This window comes from Lampetra fluviatilis, chromosome 19 (genome assembly GCF_964198595.1).
Source record: "Lampetra fluviatilis chromosome 19, kcLamFluv1.1, whole genome shotgun sequence".
In the NCBI taxonomy this organism is placed as follows: Eukaryota; Metazoa; Chordata; class Hyperoartia; order Petromyzontiformes; family Petromyzontidae; genus Lampetra; species Lampetra fluviatilis.
Window position 1 is genome coordinate 176,101 of NC_136293.1, and position 19,122 is coordinate 195,222.

Consider the following 19,122-nt stretch of genomic DNA (forward strand, 5'->3'; position numbering starts at 1 on the left):
GTGAAGCTGGGTGGAAGCCTCTGTGTCAGTGAAGCTGGGTGGAAGCTCTTAGTGAGTGAAGCTGGGTGGAAGCTCTGAGTGAGTGAAGCTGGGTGGAAGCTCTGAGTCAGTGAAGCTGGGTGGAAGCCTCTGTGTGAGTGAAGCTGGGTGGAAGCTCTGAGTGAGTGAAGCTGGGTGGAAGCTCTGTGTGAGTGAAGCTGGATGGAAGCTATGTGTGAGTGAAGCTGGGTGGAAGCTCTGAGTGAGTGAAGCTGGGTGGAAGCTCTGAGTGAGTGAAGCTGGGTGGAAGCCTCTGAGTGAGTGAAGCTGGGTGGAAGCTATGTGTGAGTGAAGCTGGGTGGAAGCTCTATGTGAGTGAAGCTGGGTGGAAGCTCTGAGTGAGTGAAGCTGGGTGGAAGCCTCTGAGTGAGTGAAGGTGGGTGGAAGCTCTGTGTGAGTGAAGCTGGGTGGAAGCTATGTGTGAGTGAAGCTGGGTGGAAGCTCTGAGTGAGTGAAGCTGGGTGGAAGCCTCTGTGTGAGTGAAGCTGGGTGGAAGCTCTGTGTGAGTGAAGCTGGGTGGAAGCTCTGTGTGAGTGAAGCTGGGTGGAAGCTATGTGTGAGTGAAGCTGGTTGGAAGCTCTGTGTGAGTGAAGCTGGGTGGAAGCTCTGTGTGAGTGAAGCTGGGTGGAAGCTCTGTGTGAGTGAAGCTGGGTGGAAGCTTCTGCGTGAGTGAAGCTGGGTGGAAGCCTCTGTGAACGCTGATGTGTGCAAGCTCTGTGTGAGCTTCTAGATTTGAAGCTTTCGTGACTGCAAGGATTCATACTCTTAGGTTTTTTTTGGTAAAGTCACGTAGGGAAAAAATAAAATAAAAAATTACTAAAAGTAATAATAGAAATAAAATAATAAATCACGACGTTTCGGAGACAACACAAGTCTCCGTCATCAGGTGGGACCGTCACAGCTAGATTTGCTGTATCAAGTGAGGCAGAGATTCCAAGATACAAGTTCTTAAATACAAGTTAAGGGGGGGAGGAGGGAGGGAGGGGCTTATCTGAATGTGGTGGTCAATGAAAGGAACGTATTGGGAGGGGGGTCGGGCTGAAAGAGAGTGAATGTGGAACTGCTGGACCTGTTGGTGCACATGCTAGAAGAGAACGAAAATGCCCATGTTGTTTTATCCAGTGTTGGTTGACAATCAAATACAAAAAGGAGAGTACTGTTAAACGCTGGGGATGTTAACACTCGGTAAAGTAAATGCCTGTCAAATAAGATGGTCCAAAAATGCGTAGTTAAATATTTTTTACATGGTTAATAACATCTTTCCAATGATTACTCAGTTTGTACCCATCATCACGGTTGAAATTATGTCTGTGTTTGTAAATCTGGATGGCTTCATGGACAAACCTTTGATGGTAGCCAGAGGGTTTGCAGAGCACCTTGGTCTCGGAAAAAACAATATGAGAGCCCACAGCGTTGTAGCAATGATCGGCAACGGCAGAAGACTACATTTTGCCGTGTTTCAGATCTGACTTGTGCTCGCGGACACGATCAGAGACATGATGTTTCGTTTCCCCAATGTAACAATCACCACAGCTGCAACTCAGTTTATAGACTACAGGGTATTGCAAGTCAGGGATGACATCCTTCCCTGTACTAAATCAGACTTGGATCTTATGTTTGTTTAGAATTTTGGAGATCTTTTTGGTCACGCCTGCTATGTATGGCAACGTGATAGTTTTTATCGGAGTTTCAAGTGGCTGTTTCTGTATGGTGGGAGAAACAGCTTGGCGGATGGTGCGGTCAGAGTATCCGTTCATCCTGAGGGCCCGATGTCCATGTCTTAGTTCACTGGCCAGGTGGTGTTGGAAATGCCATGAGCTCTGTGGTATAGCGTTTTGATGAGATAATTATTTTGAGATGGGTGGTGGTGGGAATCAGGTTTCAAGTAGGAATCTGTGTGGGTGGCTTTCCTGTAGACAGAATGTCCCTCCTCCCCCCCTTAAGCTTGTATTTTAGAACTTGTATCTTGGAATCTCTGCCTCACTTGATACAGCAAATCTAGCTGTGACGGTCCCACCTGATGACGGAGACTTGTGTTACCTCCAAAACGTCGTGATTTATTATTTTATTTTATTTCTATTATTACTTTTAGTAATTTTTTATTTTATTTTTTACCTACGTGACCTTACCGAAAAAAACCCAAGAGTCTGTGTGAGCTGCTGTCTGCGGAGCTGTGAGTGCGGAGCTGCTGAGAGGAAGAACTGCTGCAGGCAGGTCAGCGAGGTGTAAAGTATATGGGAGAAGTTGGTTAACAAAAGTGGCCATATAGACAGAGACAGGAGTGCCTACAACTGGTGCAAGAATAGGGTAATAAAGTGTAAGCAGGTGACTTGTGACAACGTGTCCGACTGAGTGATTTTACAAGACACTACATTTTTTGGATGGCTTCATGAACTAATCTTTTTTGATAGCCAGTGGGCTTGCAAAGTACCGTCTTCTTAGAGAAATAAATTTCGTCTGAGCCCACCGCATTAATACAATGATCAGCCACGGCCGAGATATTGGTCCTCCCGTGTTTCAGATCTACCTTATGTTAACGAACATGGTCCGAGACATGTCGCTTTGTTTCCCCAATGTAACTACTGCCGCAGACACAGCTTAGTTTATAGACGCCGGAGTATTGCATGTCAGGGATCACATCCTTCACAGATGGAGTCAGATCACGAATTTTATGTACTGTTTTAAATCGAACCTGGATTTTGTGTTTGCTCATGATTTTGGAAATATTTTCATTGGCCCCTGCTATGTATGGCAAGGTGATGGTTTTGATTGGGTCCTCAGATGTTTGGGGTGATAGCTTTACGGATTGTGTAGTCTGAATATCCATTCATCTTGAGAGCTTGGTGTACGTGTTCCAGTTCACTGGCTAGGTGATGATGGTCGGAAATACATCGAGCTCTATGCTGTAGAGTTTTGATGAGGGAATTATTCTGGGATGGATGGTGGTGGGAGTCAGGTTTTGAGTAGGCATCTGTGTGGGTGGCTTTCCTGTAGACAGTGTCCCATTGAGCCATCTGGTCTTTTTTCAATTAAAACATCCAAGAATGGAAACTTGCCATCCCTTTCCACCTCCATGGTGAATTTGATGGCTTGGTGTATGGAATTGATGTGGTTGAGGAATTGGTTCAGAGCTGGTCAGCCATGCGGCCAGATGACGAACGTGTCACCTACGTACCTCTTCCACAACGACGGACGTAGAGTGGATGTCTGGATGGCATCTGTCTCAAAATTTTCAATGAAAAAATTGGCTACAACTGGAGATCAGGGAGAACCCATTGGGGTACCTTCAACTTGTTTGTAGAATGTTCCATTCCAGGTGAAGTAAGTGTTAGTCAGGCAGTGTCTCACCAGGGCCGGTACATCAGCATTCAGTTCTTGTTGGACCAAATCTTCAATGATTGCAATGGTGTCAATCAAAGGAACTTTAGTAAACAAAGATACCACATTGAAACTGACGAGCAAATCACCTGGAGATAGTGAGATGTCCTTAATTAACGATACCAAGTGAGCTGAGTTGAGTACAGCTGGGGTGGTCTTACCAGTGAATGGTTGTAAGGTCTCAGACAGAAATCGGGCCAGTTTGTTGGTGGGTGAGTTAATGGTAGAGACGATAGGATGAAGGGGTGTCCCTTCTTTATGGATTTATGGTAAAAAATCCATATTTTGAGTGTTTTTTTCACTCTGTGGTTTCAAATGTATTAAAGGCAAAGGGGCTAATATGATGTTCGGTCACTCACAGGTGTGGATTACTACAACGAGCTGAAGGCGATCAGCATATGCGAGTTCCTGCCGCCACACCTGGTGGTGTATATCGACATGCCTGTAGAGGAGGTGCAGGCCCGTCTCAAGCAGAAGGCGAAGGTGACAGCACACCGTTACGTCTGTCCCAGACAATACGTCCCGTGGTCTTAGTCACGAGTCGGCTCTGACCTGGCCTCTGACACGGCTCAGCTGCTTTCACAGATATACGAGTGGCTCAGCCGTAGCTTGGCTCGGGCTCAGGTCATGGAAATCCTGAACGTGGCTGAGCCCAAGCTCAGAGCCGTCTCAAGTTGAGCGTGGTTTTAAGCTGGTTCATCTGAGCCAGAGCCAAGGCTGAACTGAGCCGTGACTAAACACATTCCTTCGGAGTGGGCAGGTAGGAACTTGGTTGGACAGCGCATTCGTGCGATCCGTGTCACGTGGCGCAAGCTGCGTGGGGCGGCGCGTCACGTGGTGCTGAGCCCGCCAGAAGTGCTCTATGAAATACAAATCGAGGGCGTGGCTATGCACGACAGACAGACAGACAAATAATCCCTGGTGGGCAGTGTGGAACTGTTGTTCCTACCTGTAAAATACAGGTCTATGGCTAGACTTGTAATACATTTTATACAACGTTTCTGTTGATGCTGCTTTGACAGCAGTGCATAATCACGCGTAAAAATGTTTGCTCTTTCGGGAGACGTGGCACTTTTGGTTGAAACACCAACATAATTATGTTTATACATTATACACTTGTTACATCGCCTAAATAAATCCCTTAAAGCGAGTATTTGGGACGTTTAATGTTCCATCACAATATGGTGGGGTTTTGTTGTGGAAAGGCATAATGTATGTGCGGTCCTGGCATTTGCTTACAGCCAATGGAGCAGAACATCTCCCCTGCCTACTTGACCGACATTGATGCCTGCTACAAGCAGAAGTTCCTGCCAGAAGCCAGGTAACATAAGTATTTTATTGCACCACATGCACAAGCTTCCTTGAGAAATGTGTGCATGTTCACACCACTGACAGTCGGACATATGACAGACTATAGTAATGTTGCAAGTAGAATTGCGCTTGAAGACATTACATTTATATACGGTATAGAGTGAAACTTGTCTGTTCCCAGTACATTGTGTCCTTTGCACGGAGTTTGGGAGCGAGGATGTCAGCTAGCATGTGTGTCTGTCTTTGCAGAAAAGTGTCAGAGGTCTTGGAGTACAACTGGAAAATCGCAGAAGATACTGAGCGGGTAGCTTTTATAATTCACACTTAAAACATCCAGTTCTTGTTTGTGGACTCGTTTACAAAAAAAAATCCATGGAAGTTTTGAACTTGAATAATTACCACATAGGCTCAAGGTCAAAAGGTCATCTGAGAGAATGCTTTACTAGGTTTCATCTGATTAACTACTCGCTGATTTTCGAAATTATTTTGTGTTGTGGTTCCTCCTGTTTATAATCTGACTAAACCAGGTGCACCAAACTCCAGGACTTCCTGCTTCTTTGAACGTTTTGTGGGACCGTACTGTAAATCTATGGGTTCATGTTTCTTCATTTTTTGGTATAGAAAGGCATAATTATAAGTGGTGAACTCGGAGATCTTTGTAATTAGATAACGATAATTATTATTGTGATACGATAATACATTTTATTTAAATATAGCATCATGCTTGCAAATTGCTTCTAAACATACTGGAGAATGTTTAAAGCGCACTGTTTACACGTGTGGGAGTAAATCAAAGTACCCGTAACAAAACCCATACATGCGAGGGTGGTGACACTCAATCCCCATACAGATGGAATAGAGATGGAAATTAATACACTTGCTGTACTGCCATATCCTGGAAAGCCAGAAGTTGCACAAATGTGCGTGTGATGCACCAACTCTCACTTCCACAGATTACTGGCCACGTGCAGCATCTCCACCTAGTACCTGGAATCATGGACAGTTGCAGAAAAGTAGATAAAGCATTGGCAACAGAGAGTGCTCTTGTAGCGCATACACGTGTGTACGTGTCTGCGTGTACGTGCATTACAGGTGTACGACGACATCATCAGCTTGAATTGGGAAAAGGATCCATGGAAGCTGCAGGATAACGTGACCTTGTACCACATTCGTGACTTGTAAGTGGTCTCTTGCTGAATGCTGCTTGTGATAGGGTGGCAGTGTGGTGGGGAGCGGTAGTGTAGCGGTTAGCGCGCTGCACTACGAACCTAGCGACCCGGGTTCGATTCCCGCTCATGGCAAACACCAGTGACGATTATCTGAACCGGTCCTGGGCCTCCCCTAGGTCGACTCAGCCTCAAAAGATTACCTGGTGTGGTGTGTTAACATTAGCCACTAGGGAGACAAAGGCGGTCGGGCGTAGCGCTGGCCACCCACCCCCTCGTGTACTGTTCCGGCCTTCATAGGTGCTCGCTAACAGCACTTGGGGGATTTTTGTTTGTGTGGCACAATGGTAACACGTGTGGCTCACAGCCAGAAGAGCCTGGGTTCAATCTTCGACTGGTGTCTTTCTTTGTGGAGTTTGTATGTTCTCCCCAATGTTCTGAATATCTTTCCTCCTGGTGCTATAGCTAATTTAAAATATACAATGTGTAGTGAGTCCAACTGAGTCGCAGACGTTGTCTTGGGAGCAACACTATTTATTTCACCAACTCAACATAACATAACACAACCTACACTTGGGTGTTGAATGCCCATCTAGCCACGCTACGGCAGAACTAGACACGGTTCGCTATCCTGGCCCGGACCACAAGCTGGGTCCCGGACTGCATGGCTAGAGGCTTCTTTTACCCGACGTGGATCTTCTTCTCCAGCAACACGAAGAACCCCGAGCCCCTCACGGGGCCACCGTTATATCGGCCTGGCAGGCCTCGAACGCTCCCGAGAGCTCTTTTATACCACGTGACCGCCCAGCGGCCCCCGTCCACCGGTGGCTCCCCTCCACAATATCATCCGGTCACGTGTCGGCAGGTCAACCAGCGTATCATGCCCCGACGTAACCCTGGCTGGCTGACACTCCCTCTCGCTCCCTCACCGGGAGCCCGCACCGCACACTGTACGTGGTGCTGACCAGCGCTCACCCAAGCCCCGCTAGGGCTGGTACTACGCCCAGTAAGCAGGCTACACATAATGCCAACACATCCACCTTGGCTTCGTAAGCCCGGCACCATACAGTGACATTCACAGTCACTACAAATGTAACTGGTATTGGTCATTAACCTGTATTGGCCAAATTATTTCTAAATGTGCATTGATTCTCTCCCTCCTACACATACCTCCACTCTTCACCCTCTACCCCCAGCATGTCTGATAAGATGAAAGTGGCCAACCTGACCGTCACATCAATGTTCGTCCCAGAAGCCACCGTCGGGCCTTACGAAGTTGAAGAAATCTATTACTCCTACCGTAATGTGAGCTACCAACCACCACTCACCTTCACCACACCAACGCATTGACTCGTGTATAGCTCTATATTTCTCACTGCAGTATGTGTACATTGGTCTTGATTGCTCCTTCAAGACAAAATTATTGTTTTTCGTTACCCATCTGTGACTGAATTGGTATCGCACCATTTATTTCAATGCCTTTACAAGTGACAATTAGAGAAGAAGGGGCTTAGCTACGGCGACAATGAAATAGTTTAGGAAGTGTTGTTCTGTAACTTGTTCATTTATCGCCTACACTAAGTGTCATACATTACTCTAAATGTGTTAGTTTTTATCAGATCAAATCTATTAGTTTTGAGTTCAAATTACTATTCCTTTTGTTAACTTTAGAAGGAACTTTTAAATATTTGATCATTCATATGCATAGACCAGAGAATCGAATAACAAAAATGGATATTCACATTTTAGGGAACTTAGAATTACAGAAATTAGTAAATTAGCATAAGAATAACAAGGTTAAACATCACTAACCAGACTGATGTACCTTCCTTGCCTGAGCCATCGCAAGCATCTTGAGACCAAGCACCTTTAAGGATAGTGACACCAAGCCATGCTGGGACATGGATGAGGTGGCCTCCATATTAACACGAGTTTATACTCAAAATTGGTGTTATTATTTTTTCACCAAATACATAATTTTCCGGTTATTACATGTTGCATCATGCGTGACAGTGCAGAAAGACTTAGTTTATGCCTAAAGACTTGGTTCACCATTCATCATGAGCCCCTGAAGAGCTGGTCTCAACGAACACACTAGCCTAGAGAAAATACCCTCACAGTGTGAAGAATCTGTAACAACAATTTTCAAGTAATCTCCTGCTCAAATTAGCATCATTCCCTGCTTACGGAATTCACATTCCTGGGGAGAGTCCATCAGACAACCACGATTGACTTCCCCTCAAATTCGTACTCGGTTTATTGAACCCCGAGGGATTGTGGGCTAAATCAATCTCTAAACCAGGATGTGAACTTGCAAGCTTGATTCGAGTGATGAATACAAATTTTAACGTAAATGGTGACACTTTTGTTTTTCAGCTGCCTGGGCGGAAATACTCACCTGGATACAATGCAGATGTGGGTGACAAGTTGATCTGGTTGAAGTAAAATCAAAACTACACAATTTCATCAACACTTGCTTCAAAGTTAAAGTATAACCTTTAAAGATATGCCCATTTCCTTGAAGTTTAATTGCCCCTTAAAGAAACGCTGTTCCAAATTATACTTTTATTTTATTGATTAGGCCACGTGATCAGACCACATTTTTGTCAATACAACCAAGCAAGTAAATTGTCAAATGTTTTATGCAGCAGTCATTGTTGTTTCAACTCACTGATAAGTTGAAAGAACAGATTCTCTTAACCAAATTCAGCAATTAGGTACAAACCTACATGTTAATATCCTCTAATATGAATTATGTTTGACTTATCATAGTGACTCAATATTCTAAATATTAAAGTTGCCTTGATTTTACTCCCATTCTCAGATATGCACGTAAATTATATTGAACGTTTTCGCCAAAATGCTAAATAAAACCTGTGACTCCTAAATGAAGTTGGTTAAAAACAAATTATTTTTTAATTGTGTCGGACTGCTGAAACAAGAGTACCATACAATGAAGATGCAAACCTGTTTCAAGCAATGCCTTGCATACTGGTTACCAACCGCGCTGGCCAACTGGTAGCCTCGAGTATGTTACAATAGTCTGCAGGGTGGCGCAGTGCCTCAAAGCAAGAAGGACCTAGTTTCGATTTCTGAATCGGGCTCCTGTGTGGGGTTTGTATGATCTCCCTCTGTTCTGCATGGGTTTCCTCTGGGATTTCCAGTTTTATCCCAAAGAAAAAACACTATTTAAATGCAAATTACTACATTAGGATTACACAGCAACTTTGTCCCGATGGAAAAAAACGTGGCAAGACTCTCCTGAAAAAGAGTATTGAGACTCGGTGTGGCTTTGTTGGATAAACGAGCGTAACCAGAGTTGTTGGTATACGATGCACGCGTGATGTGTAAGATAGGAAACACCACTCGTAAGTTGCAGAACCCATAGTCAAGCAGCACAGATGTTGTAGTCATTGGGCACTCTGCTATCTATGGATGCTCTCTTCATCCACATGAAGTGGCTGCTGCTGAATACTGATCAATCTGCGTTTAATAAAGGTTAATCTCAGTTGTAAATGTGTGTTGTTTTCATTTAAAGCCTGTTTTGGAGTTTCTAAATTTATAACGGCAAGCTCTTTCAATACAGAATTTTTACAATTCATAATTCTACATATGATCCTTATGGCGGGACTCCGTGGTCCCATAAGCTCTTGCATAAACATATAATGTAAATAAAAACTTGAGTTTACATTATACCAATGGGTTTGAAGGATGATGGCAAGTGTTGTCTTATTAAACTATGCCCTTAAAACTGAAAACTACTTACCTGCAGTACCTCTATTTAAATACACTATCGAAAAAAACACATTCCTGCGGAGGGAGCTGGAAGGAACGTTGGGTTGGTCGGTCAACGGCGGCGTGGTGTATTCCGCAAATATGGCCGACTGTGAGGGTGGGCACAAGCCGGCGTGAGTAGGTTAAACGTTGAGTTTTATAAGGGCACCACGGGGTGACCAGCCCCTCCCCACCCAGCCCCACCCTCCCCACCCAGCCCCTCCCCACCCTCTCCACCCAGCCCCACCCCTCCCATTTTTGGATGCACGACGGACGGACACAATCCCCTGTGGGCTGGTGGAACCAGGTGGTTCCTACTAGTATAATTTATACCGCTCTGTCAATCGTGTTTCTCAGTGTGGATTTGTAAACACACTTTGTAAACAGTAAATAAAATAGCACGCGTTTTCAATGCGCTGTTCATATTGTAACAAGCGTTGATACCAATGTTCTACAGTGGGTCGCCGCTCCACTTATTCGCATTGATACGAGCGGTATGTGTGGACTATGGCTTAACCACAAAAAAAACCTATCTGCACAGATGCATACGGACAAGAGAAGTATCAAATAGGAGGCATTAACGGTGCAACGCATCTCATCTGTTAAATATCTGCAGGTAATAGGATTGTTATCGATATATCCTGGCTGCAGACATTGGTAGGTCACAAATAATGAAGATGAGAGCAGTTTCACTGTATTATGCATACCGTTATTTTTTTTCTTTTATATATAAAAGTCTCTGCACGCGCGCGCTTGCGAGGGATTTGGCTCTCGGTGGGCTTTGTCGAAAAAAACTTGCCAGCCAGCACGCCAGAAGCCCCGCGGTGGGAATCGGCTATTCATTTTTCACGTCCGTCACCTAGAAATTAGTTAAATTCGCGTTTTTTTGGCGAGATAAATTTCATTATTTGGTTAGTTTGTATTTTATTTATTTATCTTCGCCGTGCGCTGGGTCACAACGCAGCCAGCTGCACTTGCGCACAGCGCCCACGAGGTTACCCCCAGAAATCCACACGCGCCATCGCCCAAGGTAAGTTGCACATTTTGTATTATATGCTTTTAGATAAGACGTAAGTCCCACAAATTCGTCTTATGAGCATTTATTTAATTACACTTTGCACTGCTCACATGGGTTGCCCCTAGTAACGCACACACAATCGCCACAAATTTGCATTCGCCTTACACATGCAGCAAAAACACAACACGTAGATTCTTCACAGTGCGATGTCCTTGTGAGGGTCGCTAGCCCCCGAGATCCCTCCCTCGGTACCCCTAACGGCCGGGTTAACCTCATTACTCGCCCCCTCGCTGCTAGGCGAACCGCTGCTGCGTTCTTCACCCATGGGGTGAGAGCCGTCGCTCCAGGATTCCCCTCCCCCGCGGGTCCGCGTAGTAGGCATGGTTAATTACGTACGCGCACACCCACACACAGCTCTGCGCGGCACTCACTCAACCCTGACCACTCACGCTAGGATCGCGCACCTGTATTATACACGTTGTGAACGTGCGCGCACACACACATACAGCTCCACACGCGATACCCACTCTTGCGCCGCTCTGCGCCGCGCTCGCCGCTCACGTTATGATCGCGCACCTGGGGTACGCTGATTACGCACGCCGCGAGCTTACGCATACACAGTACCACACGCGTTCACACTTATAACACGAGATCACACGAGGCCACGATCAGCTATTAATGATTTATTGTCTGCTACGTGGGACTGGTTGTTGAGTCAGTATGAATCGACGAGGCTGCCTACTCTACTAACCCGGAACCTATTCCCTATTTATCGTTCACGAAACACTTTTACCTCCTTACTCACGGTTTGAGGCACTCGACGTTCCGTGGGTTTTCCTCGCTGCTTGCCTCGACACGTCGCATGGACGTCCGGAGGGCAGAGCTGGGGCAGTTCTGGACGTTGGCTTCTCGGAGCAAGAGAGCGATTTCCCCTTTGCGCTCCCCATTTATCCTCCCTACCTCAAAGGGAATGCGACTCTGGACAATAGGCTCGCGACCCTCTCGCATGCGCACCGCCGTTCCGGGCGCTTTTGATATGCTACTTAATGCTCAACCTGCGCGGCGCAAATTCCAATCAATCCGCTTTTGATATGCTAATTAATGCTCAACCTGCGCGGCGCAAATTCCAATCAATCCCTTTCTCACGCAGGCCCCCCCCCATTATCGCAGTTTATGCGGCGGCGTCCGTCACAAAGGTGCGCCGTGGGAATTTGTGCACGGCTCCCCGCGTGACCCCGCTCTCCCGATTACTCATACTAACAACCTTATCCTTTAACTCCCCTAACAATGGTGCCTGCGTGTTTTCTAATGATGCTCCTCCATCACAATGCTTATTCCCTCTGCCTGCCCCGTCGATACTTGCGTGTGTGGGGTGTGTGAGATGCGTTTCCCCCGCGGTGGCCGAGTGGCCCCTCGCTGCGACCTTGCAACCTTAAGGCCGGTCGCAGCGCCGCGGTGCAAAGTAGCGTCGGGGGAGGTCGTCCAATTCCCTGGTCGCCGGAAACCGTGAAAGTTTAATCCCGATAAGGGCTTCTCGGATAAAAACCGGTCGGCCAGGTGACCTCCCCACGGAGCTCTATGGGGGGGGGGGGGGAATGCGTGCGGGTGTGTTCGTGTGAGGTGAGGTGAGGGGGACGCGGGGTCGGCTCCGTCGCTTGGTGGTGGCGAGGTCTTAGATGGGGCGCCTGCTGAACGGCTTCGTGGCGGCGGCATGACATAGCCCCCCGAGGTGCTGGTCTCCGTCCCGGGTTGACTGGAGCACCTTGCTTGAGCCGCGCCCACGAGGAAACGCTGCGGGGTCCGGGGGGTCCGTCCGGCCCTCGTGGCTGGTCTCGGGGTGGGTGGCTCCGTCCTCTGCAGCTCCTGCGGCGGCCTCCTCCTCCACTCCAGCGGCTCTCCCTGTACCTCGGTACCTGCGGGCTGGGGTACAAACTCAGAAGCGGAGGGGTTTAGGGGCCGTCGTCCGCGCCGTCCCCTGGCGGGGTCGGGGCGTCTCGGGGGCCCGGCGGGGCCCATGTAGGGTGCGAGGCCCCCCAACACGAGGGGTGCGGGTACTCCGGGATTACGGGGCCTTCGAGTGACGGGGTTCTCTCTCGCCGGGGCCGCTTTCCACGGTTTTAAGCGGCGGACGTTGACCACCGTCTCTCGATCCCTCTCCCCGCCATAAATTAGTACCGTCCAGGGGGAGATCTGTCGCACCACGGTCCAGGGTCCCCGCCAGTAGGTCGTCAGTTTCCCCACCTGCCCGGCCCCGACGCGAGGGGTGTGTAGCCACACCTTAGCGCCTGTCAGGAATAAGGGGGGTTCCATGCGGGGTCGGGTGCCCTGTTCCTGCCGCCGATGCGCGGCTTCCCCTTGCGGGTATGCTCGGCCTCGGGCTTCTCGCAGGGTCTCCAACAGGTGTTCCACGGGGCGGCTTCCCTCCTCCGGCTGGGGGGAAGGGACGCCGAATAGCAGATCTGCGGGTAAACGAGACTCACGGCCGAACATCATTAAAAACGGGGTTTGTCCCGTCGACGTGTGTACGGTGGTGGCGTAGGCGAAAAGGGCGTAGGGGAGGTGTTCGTCCCAATCCCGTTGATTTGCGGCCGCCATACGTTTGAGTTTCCCCGCTAGGGTCTGATTCATGCGCTCTACCATACCGTTCGCTTGGGGGTGGTACGCTGTGGTTCGGTCCTTCTGGATTCCGAACTCTCGGCACAGTGCCTGGAACAACTCGGCCTCGAACTCGCTACCCTGGTCGGTGAGGACTCGTTCTGGGATCCCGTGCTTAAGTACGTAGTGTTCCACGAATGCCCGGGCCACCACCAAGGCCGTTTTATCAGGGATGGCCACTGCCACGGGGTAGCGGGTGAAATACTCTACTGCGACTAGGATATATCGGTTGCCTCGATGGGATCGCGGGAATGGTCCCTGTAGGTCAATCCCGACCAGCTGATTCATGCGGCTGACGCGGAACGGCCCGCACTGCTGACAGGCGCGGCAGCCCTGTACCCAGGCCGCCACGTCTTGTGCCAATTTGGGCCAGAGATACTGGCGACGCAGGGTCTCTCGAGTGCGTCGTTCCCCATCGTGGCCCCCGAGTGGGTGGTCATGCACCAGCCGAAGCAGCTGGGGTCGCACCTGGGCAGGAACACAGATGCACCCCGGCTGGCCGGCCTCGGTTAACTCCCGTACCACTCCGTTCTGCACACACAACCGGGCATACAAACCGCTCCAGGGTCCTGGTAGGGCGCTCTTTTCCTCCCGCAGTGCCGCCTCCACTGCCGCCAGGTCGGGATCTCGCTGCTGGGTCTGTCTCAGCTGCTCGTCGTTCAGGCCCGGGAAGGCGCAGCCGACGTCCTCCTGGATCCGTCCGATCGGGTCCCGAGCCGCGGGTCCCGCGCTTGCCGTGCGGTCGATGGGATCCTCGGTGCCACCTGTGAGGGCCTCTGTGGCGCACACTGCACTCTCTCTCGCTGGGGGGGGGTCAGTGGCCGCGGCCGCTCGGGGGTCCGTTGCCTGCCGGCAGCGTCCCCCCGTGAAGCACGGGCAGGCCTCCTCCGCCCTTGTCTCGGCGTCCACCGTGGGTCGCCTCGACAAGGCGTCCGCGTTTGCATGCGTCCGGCCAGCCCGATACTCGATTTGCAGGTTGTACTCCTGCAACTGCGCCAACCACCGGGCCATCTGCCCCCGCGGCTCCTTGAATGTAAGAAGGAACTGCAGAGCATAATGGTCAGTGCGTACGCGACATTTCCTGCCGTACAAATACGGCCGGAACTGCTTACATGCGAAAATCACGGCGTACAACTCTTGGCGGGTCACGCAATAGTTAAGCTCGGCCCCACTCAAGGTCCGGCTGGCGTACGCGATGACTCGTTCCGTCCCATCCTGTACCTGTGACAACACCGCGCCCAGCCCGCTGCTGCAGGCGTCGGTGTCCAAAATAAAATCGGTGGTAAAATCGGGGAAAGCGAGGGTGGGGGCGTGGGTGAGGTGGTCTTTGAGAGTGGTGAAGGCCGTCTGGCAGGCCCCCGTCCACTGGTAGGGGTGCTTAGGGGAGGTGAGTTGGGTGAGGGGGCGTGCAATCTCGCTGAATCCCTTTACAAATCGACGATAATAGGTGGCGAGCCCCAAAAATGATCTGATCTCCGTCAGATTCCTTGGCCGTGGCCACTCCACTACGGCGCGTACCTTCTCCGGATCGGTGTGCACACCTGCCTCGCTGACGCGATGCCTGAGGTACCCCACCTCGCGTTGTGCGATGTAACACTTACGTGGCTTGAGCTTGAGATGAGCCGCTCGCAGTCGCTGGAACACCTCGAAGCCTGGACCAATGCTCAGACAAAGATCTACTAAACACTATCACATCGTCCAAGTAAATCAGGCACTGTTCCCATTGCAAGCCCCGCATCACCAACTCCATCAGCCGCTGGAACGTCGCGGGCGCATTGGTGAGTCCGAACGGGAGTACTCGAAACTCGAATAGCCCCATCGGGGTGGTGAATGCGGTTTTCGGCCGATCCTCCTCCGCCATCTCCACCTGCCAGTACCCGGACGCGAGATCGAGGGTGGAAAAATATCGCGCTCCAGCGAGGCTGTCGAAGGTGTCGTCGATGCGGGGTATGGGGAAGGCATCGCCGAGCGTGACTGCATTTAGTTTACGGTAATCGACGCAGAACCGGGTTGACCCATCCTTTTTCGTCACTAGTACCACTGGGGCTGACCAGGGGCTCGCCGAGGGCTGAATTATGTTATCGCGAAGCATGTCCCCAACTGCCTCTTTGATTTGGGCGCGTTCGGGTGCGCCCACTCGGTACGCAGGGAGTTTGATGGGTCGGGCTGCACCGGTGTCAATTTGGTGCTTAACAAGATCGGTCCGACCCACGTCCGAGTCGTGTTCACTGAATACGTCGGCGTACTCCCGCAGTAACTCGCGCAGCCGATCGGCCTCTCCCTTAGGTAAATCCGCCCATGGTACATGTAACGCGTCGAGCAGGGGAATGACCTCGGCTTGGGGAGTCGGGCCGACTCGCCAGGCCAGGTCCTGGTCACCCTCAGAACGACCGGGGTCCTCAGCCCAGAGTGCGAACACCGAGTCGTTAGAGTGGCGTGCGTGCAGGGGGTGTACGGTGGCTATCGGGGTGCGCCGCCGCAGTATCGCTGGGGTACTGTGGGGGTTAAACATCCGCATAAACAATCGGTCCCCATCTGCGTTTACCAACGTGGCGGATCCCACGACCCCATACCGTTTTGCCAACTCCGGGTGAGGAGTTAGCATTACCTCTCCTGATGGTCGGAGCGTGGGGTCGGTGGGGGATGTTGCCACCGGCACCAGCATCTCGGTGAGCGGGCCGATGGTGACTGCCGTCGCCAGGATAGCGGCCACAGGTGCGAAGCGGGGGCGCGTCGGTTCTCGTCCCAAGAACGGTATCTGCTCACCGTTGCTCTCCATGGTGGTGCATCGCTGGCGGGGTTGCACGTTGAGTCCTAGCCGTTCTAAGAGGTCGGTACCTGCGATACACTCGTGACACAACGCACTCGACACGTAGAACTCCTGGGTGCACACCTGACTGCCTATGCGGACCTCTAGGGTGGCTCTCCCCAGCAGCCCCATTCCGGCTCCGCTCGCCGTGTGCAGCGCGCGGTCCGGTGCCTGCAGGTGACGCACGTCGACCCCGATCGCGCTGCAGTGCGCTGCGCTCACGAGCGAGGCCACCGCCCCCGTGTCCAGCAGGATTCGGGTACACACTCCGTTTACCTCCCCTTCCACCAGCGACGTGGCCCCCGTGATCCCTGCCACCAGCTCCCGTAGCCAGTTGCCAGGAGTCACCGTTTCCGTGGGCGTTGTTGCTGGAACCTGTGTGGAGATCACTCGCTCGCCATTATTCTCATCATCGTCTATTTGTATCGGGACCGCGTCGATTGCACCCCTAGTTGGTCCGCTCTCTAGGGGGCGTTGGAGTTTAACCCCCGCGTCTGCCTAGCTCGGGTGATTTCAGGACAGTCCCTCACTAGATGCCCTCGGCGATCGCACATATAACATGCTCGGGGAGGGGGGGCGGTTCCGTAGCGGGTCCCCTGTCTGCTCCCTCTCCCTCCCCCATCCCACTTCTGACACCAATATGTGAGGGTCGCTAGCCCCCGAGATCCCTCCCTCGGTACCCCTAACGGCCGGGTTAACCTCATTGCTCGCCCCCTCACTGCTAGGCGAACCGCTGCTGTGTTCTTCACCCATGGGGTGAGAGCCGTCGCTCCAGGATTCCCCTCCCCCGCGGGTCCGCGTAGTAGGCATGGTTAATTACGTACGCGCACACCCACACACAGCTCTGCGCGGCACTCACTCAACCCTGACCACTCACGCTAGGATCGCGCACCTGTATTATACACGTCGTGAACGTGCGCGCACACACACATACAGCTCCACACGCGATACCCACTCTTGCGCCGCTCTGCGCCGCGCTCGCCGCTCACGTTATGATCGCGCACCTGGGGTACGCTGATTACGCACGCCGCGAGCTTACGCATACACAGTACCACACGCGTTCACACTTATAACACGAGATCACACGAGGCCATGATCAGCTATTAATGATTTATTGTCTGCTACGTGGGACTGGTTGTTGAGTCAGTATGAATCGACGAGGCTGCCTACTCTACTAACCCGGAACCTATTCCCTATTTATCGTTCACGAAACACTTTTACCTCCTTACTCACGGTTTGAGGCACTCGACGTTCCGTGGGTTTTCCTCGCTGCTTGCCTCGACACGTCGCACGGACGTCCGGAGGGCAGAGCTGGGGCAGTCCTGGACGTTGGCTTCTCGGAGCAAGAGAGCGATTTCCCCTTTGCGCTCCCCATTTATCCTCCCTACCTCAAAGGGAATGCGACTCTGGACAATAGGCTCGCGACCCTCTCGCATGCGCACCGCCGTTCCGGGCGCTTTTGATATGCTACTTAATGCTCAACCTGCGCGGCGCAAATTCCAATCAATCCGCTTTTGATATGCTAATTAATGCTCAACCTGCGCGGCGCAAATTCCAATCAATCCCTTTCTCACGCAGGCCCCCCCCCATTATCGCAGTTTATGCGGCGGCGTCCGTCACAAAGGTGCGCCGTGGGAATTTGTGCACGGCTCCCCGCGTGACCCCGCTCTCCCGATTACTCATACTAACAGCCTTATCTTTTAACTCCCCTAACAATGGTGCCTGCGTGTTTTCTAATGATGATTTTCCATCACAATGCTTATTCCCTCTGCCTGCCCCGTCGATACTTGCGTGTGTGGGGTGTGTGAGATGCGTTTCCCCCGCGGTGGCCGAGTGGCCCCTCGCTGCGACCTTGCAACCTTAAGGCCGGTCGCAGCGCCGCGGTGCAAAGTAGCGTCGGGGGAGGTCGTCCAATTCCCTGGTCGCCGGAAACCGTGAAAGTTTAATCCCGATAAGGGCTTCTCGGATAAAAACCGGTCGGCCAGGTGACCTCCCCACGGAGCTCTATGGGGGGGGGGGGGAATGCGTGCGGGTGTGTTCGTGTGAGGTGAGGTGAGGGGGACGCGGGGTCGGCTCCGTCGCTTGATGGTGGCGAGGTCTTAGATGGGGCGCCTGCTGAACGGCTTCGTGGCGGCGGCATGACATCCTCTTCTCGCCCCACCACAATGATACCCCAATTGCGTCCTGAAATGACTATAGAGCCCCTACATTATATTATAGCGCTTACATCTCATTATTGTGGCGTGGCCGGGGGGGTCAGGACCAGCCCCCAGCCTGCCAGGTGACACCTTGGCGAGCTGGTAAATCTTGGCGAGCCCGGGGGCTCTGCACGGGACTAGGCCTCACCATGGCACTCTGTCTGCTTACTACTTTGTGCTATAGATTCCATATATACTGCGAAACAGTATATACTACTGCTGTGCTAGCAGGTACCACCACAGTCACTATGCTCTGCTGTAATCATAGCAGGTACCACCAAAGTCAGTATGCACTGCTGTAATCATAGCAGGTACCACCACACTATGCACTGCTGTAATCATACCAGCTACCACCACAGTCAATATGCACTGATGTCATCATAGCAGGTACCACCACAATATGCACTGCTGTAATCATAGCAGGTACCACCACAATATGCACTGCTGTAATCATAGCAGGTACCACCACACTATGCACTACTGTAATCATACCAGCTACCACCACAGTCAATATGCACTGATGTCATCATAGCAGGTACCACCACAATATGCACTGCTGTAATCATAGCAGGTACCACCACAATATGCACTGCTGTAATCATAGCAGGTACCACCACAATATGCACTGCTGTAATCATAGCAGGTACCACCACAGTATGCACTGCTGTACTGATAACAGGTACCACCACAGTCAGTATGCACTGCTCTTGTGATACCAGGTACCACCACTGTCAGTATGCACTGCCTTTGTGATAGGTTACACCACAGTCACGA

The 19,122-nt window shown here is 51.2% G+C and overlaps 1 protein-coding gene across 1 annotated transcript in view; it reads left to right on the forward strand.

Annotated features, from left to right (window-relative positions):
* Nucleotides 1-9,402, forward strand: part of NDUFA10 (NADH:ubiquinone oxidoreductase subunit A10) — a 66,774-nt gene extending 57,372 nt beyond the window's left edge. The window contains exons 5-10 of the mRNA XM_078864774.1: nt 3,779-3,900; nt 4,659-4,738; nt 4,978-5,032; nt 5,821-5,906; nt 7,091-7,199; nt 8,271-9,402. Coding sequence (XP_078720900.1) covers nt 3,779-3,900; nt 4,659-4,738; nt 4,978-5,032; nt 5,821-5,906; nt 7,091-7,199; nt 8,271-8,339 — 521 coding nt within the window. The 3' untranslated portion in view covers nt 8,340-9,402. The remainder of the gene's footprint in view (nt 1-3,778; nt 3,901-4,658; nt 4,739-4,977; nt 5,033-5,820; nt 5,907-7,090; nt 7,200-8,270) is intronic.
* The last annotated feature ends 9,720 nt before the right edge of the window (nt 9,403-19,122 follow it).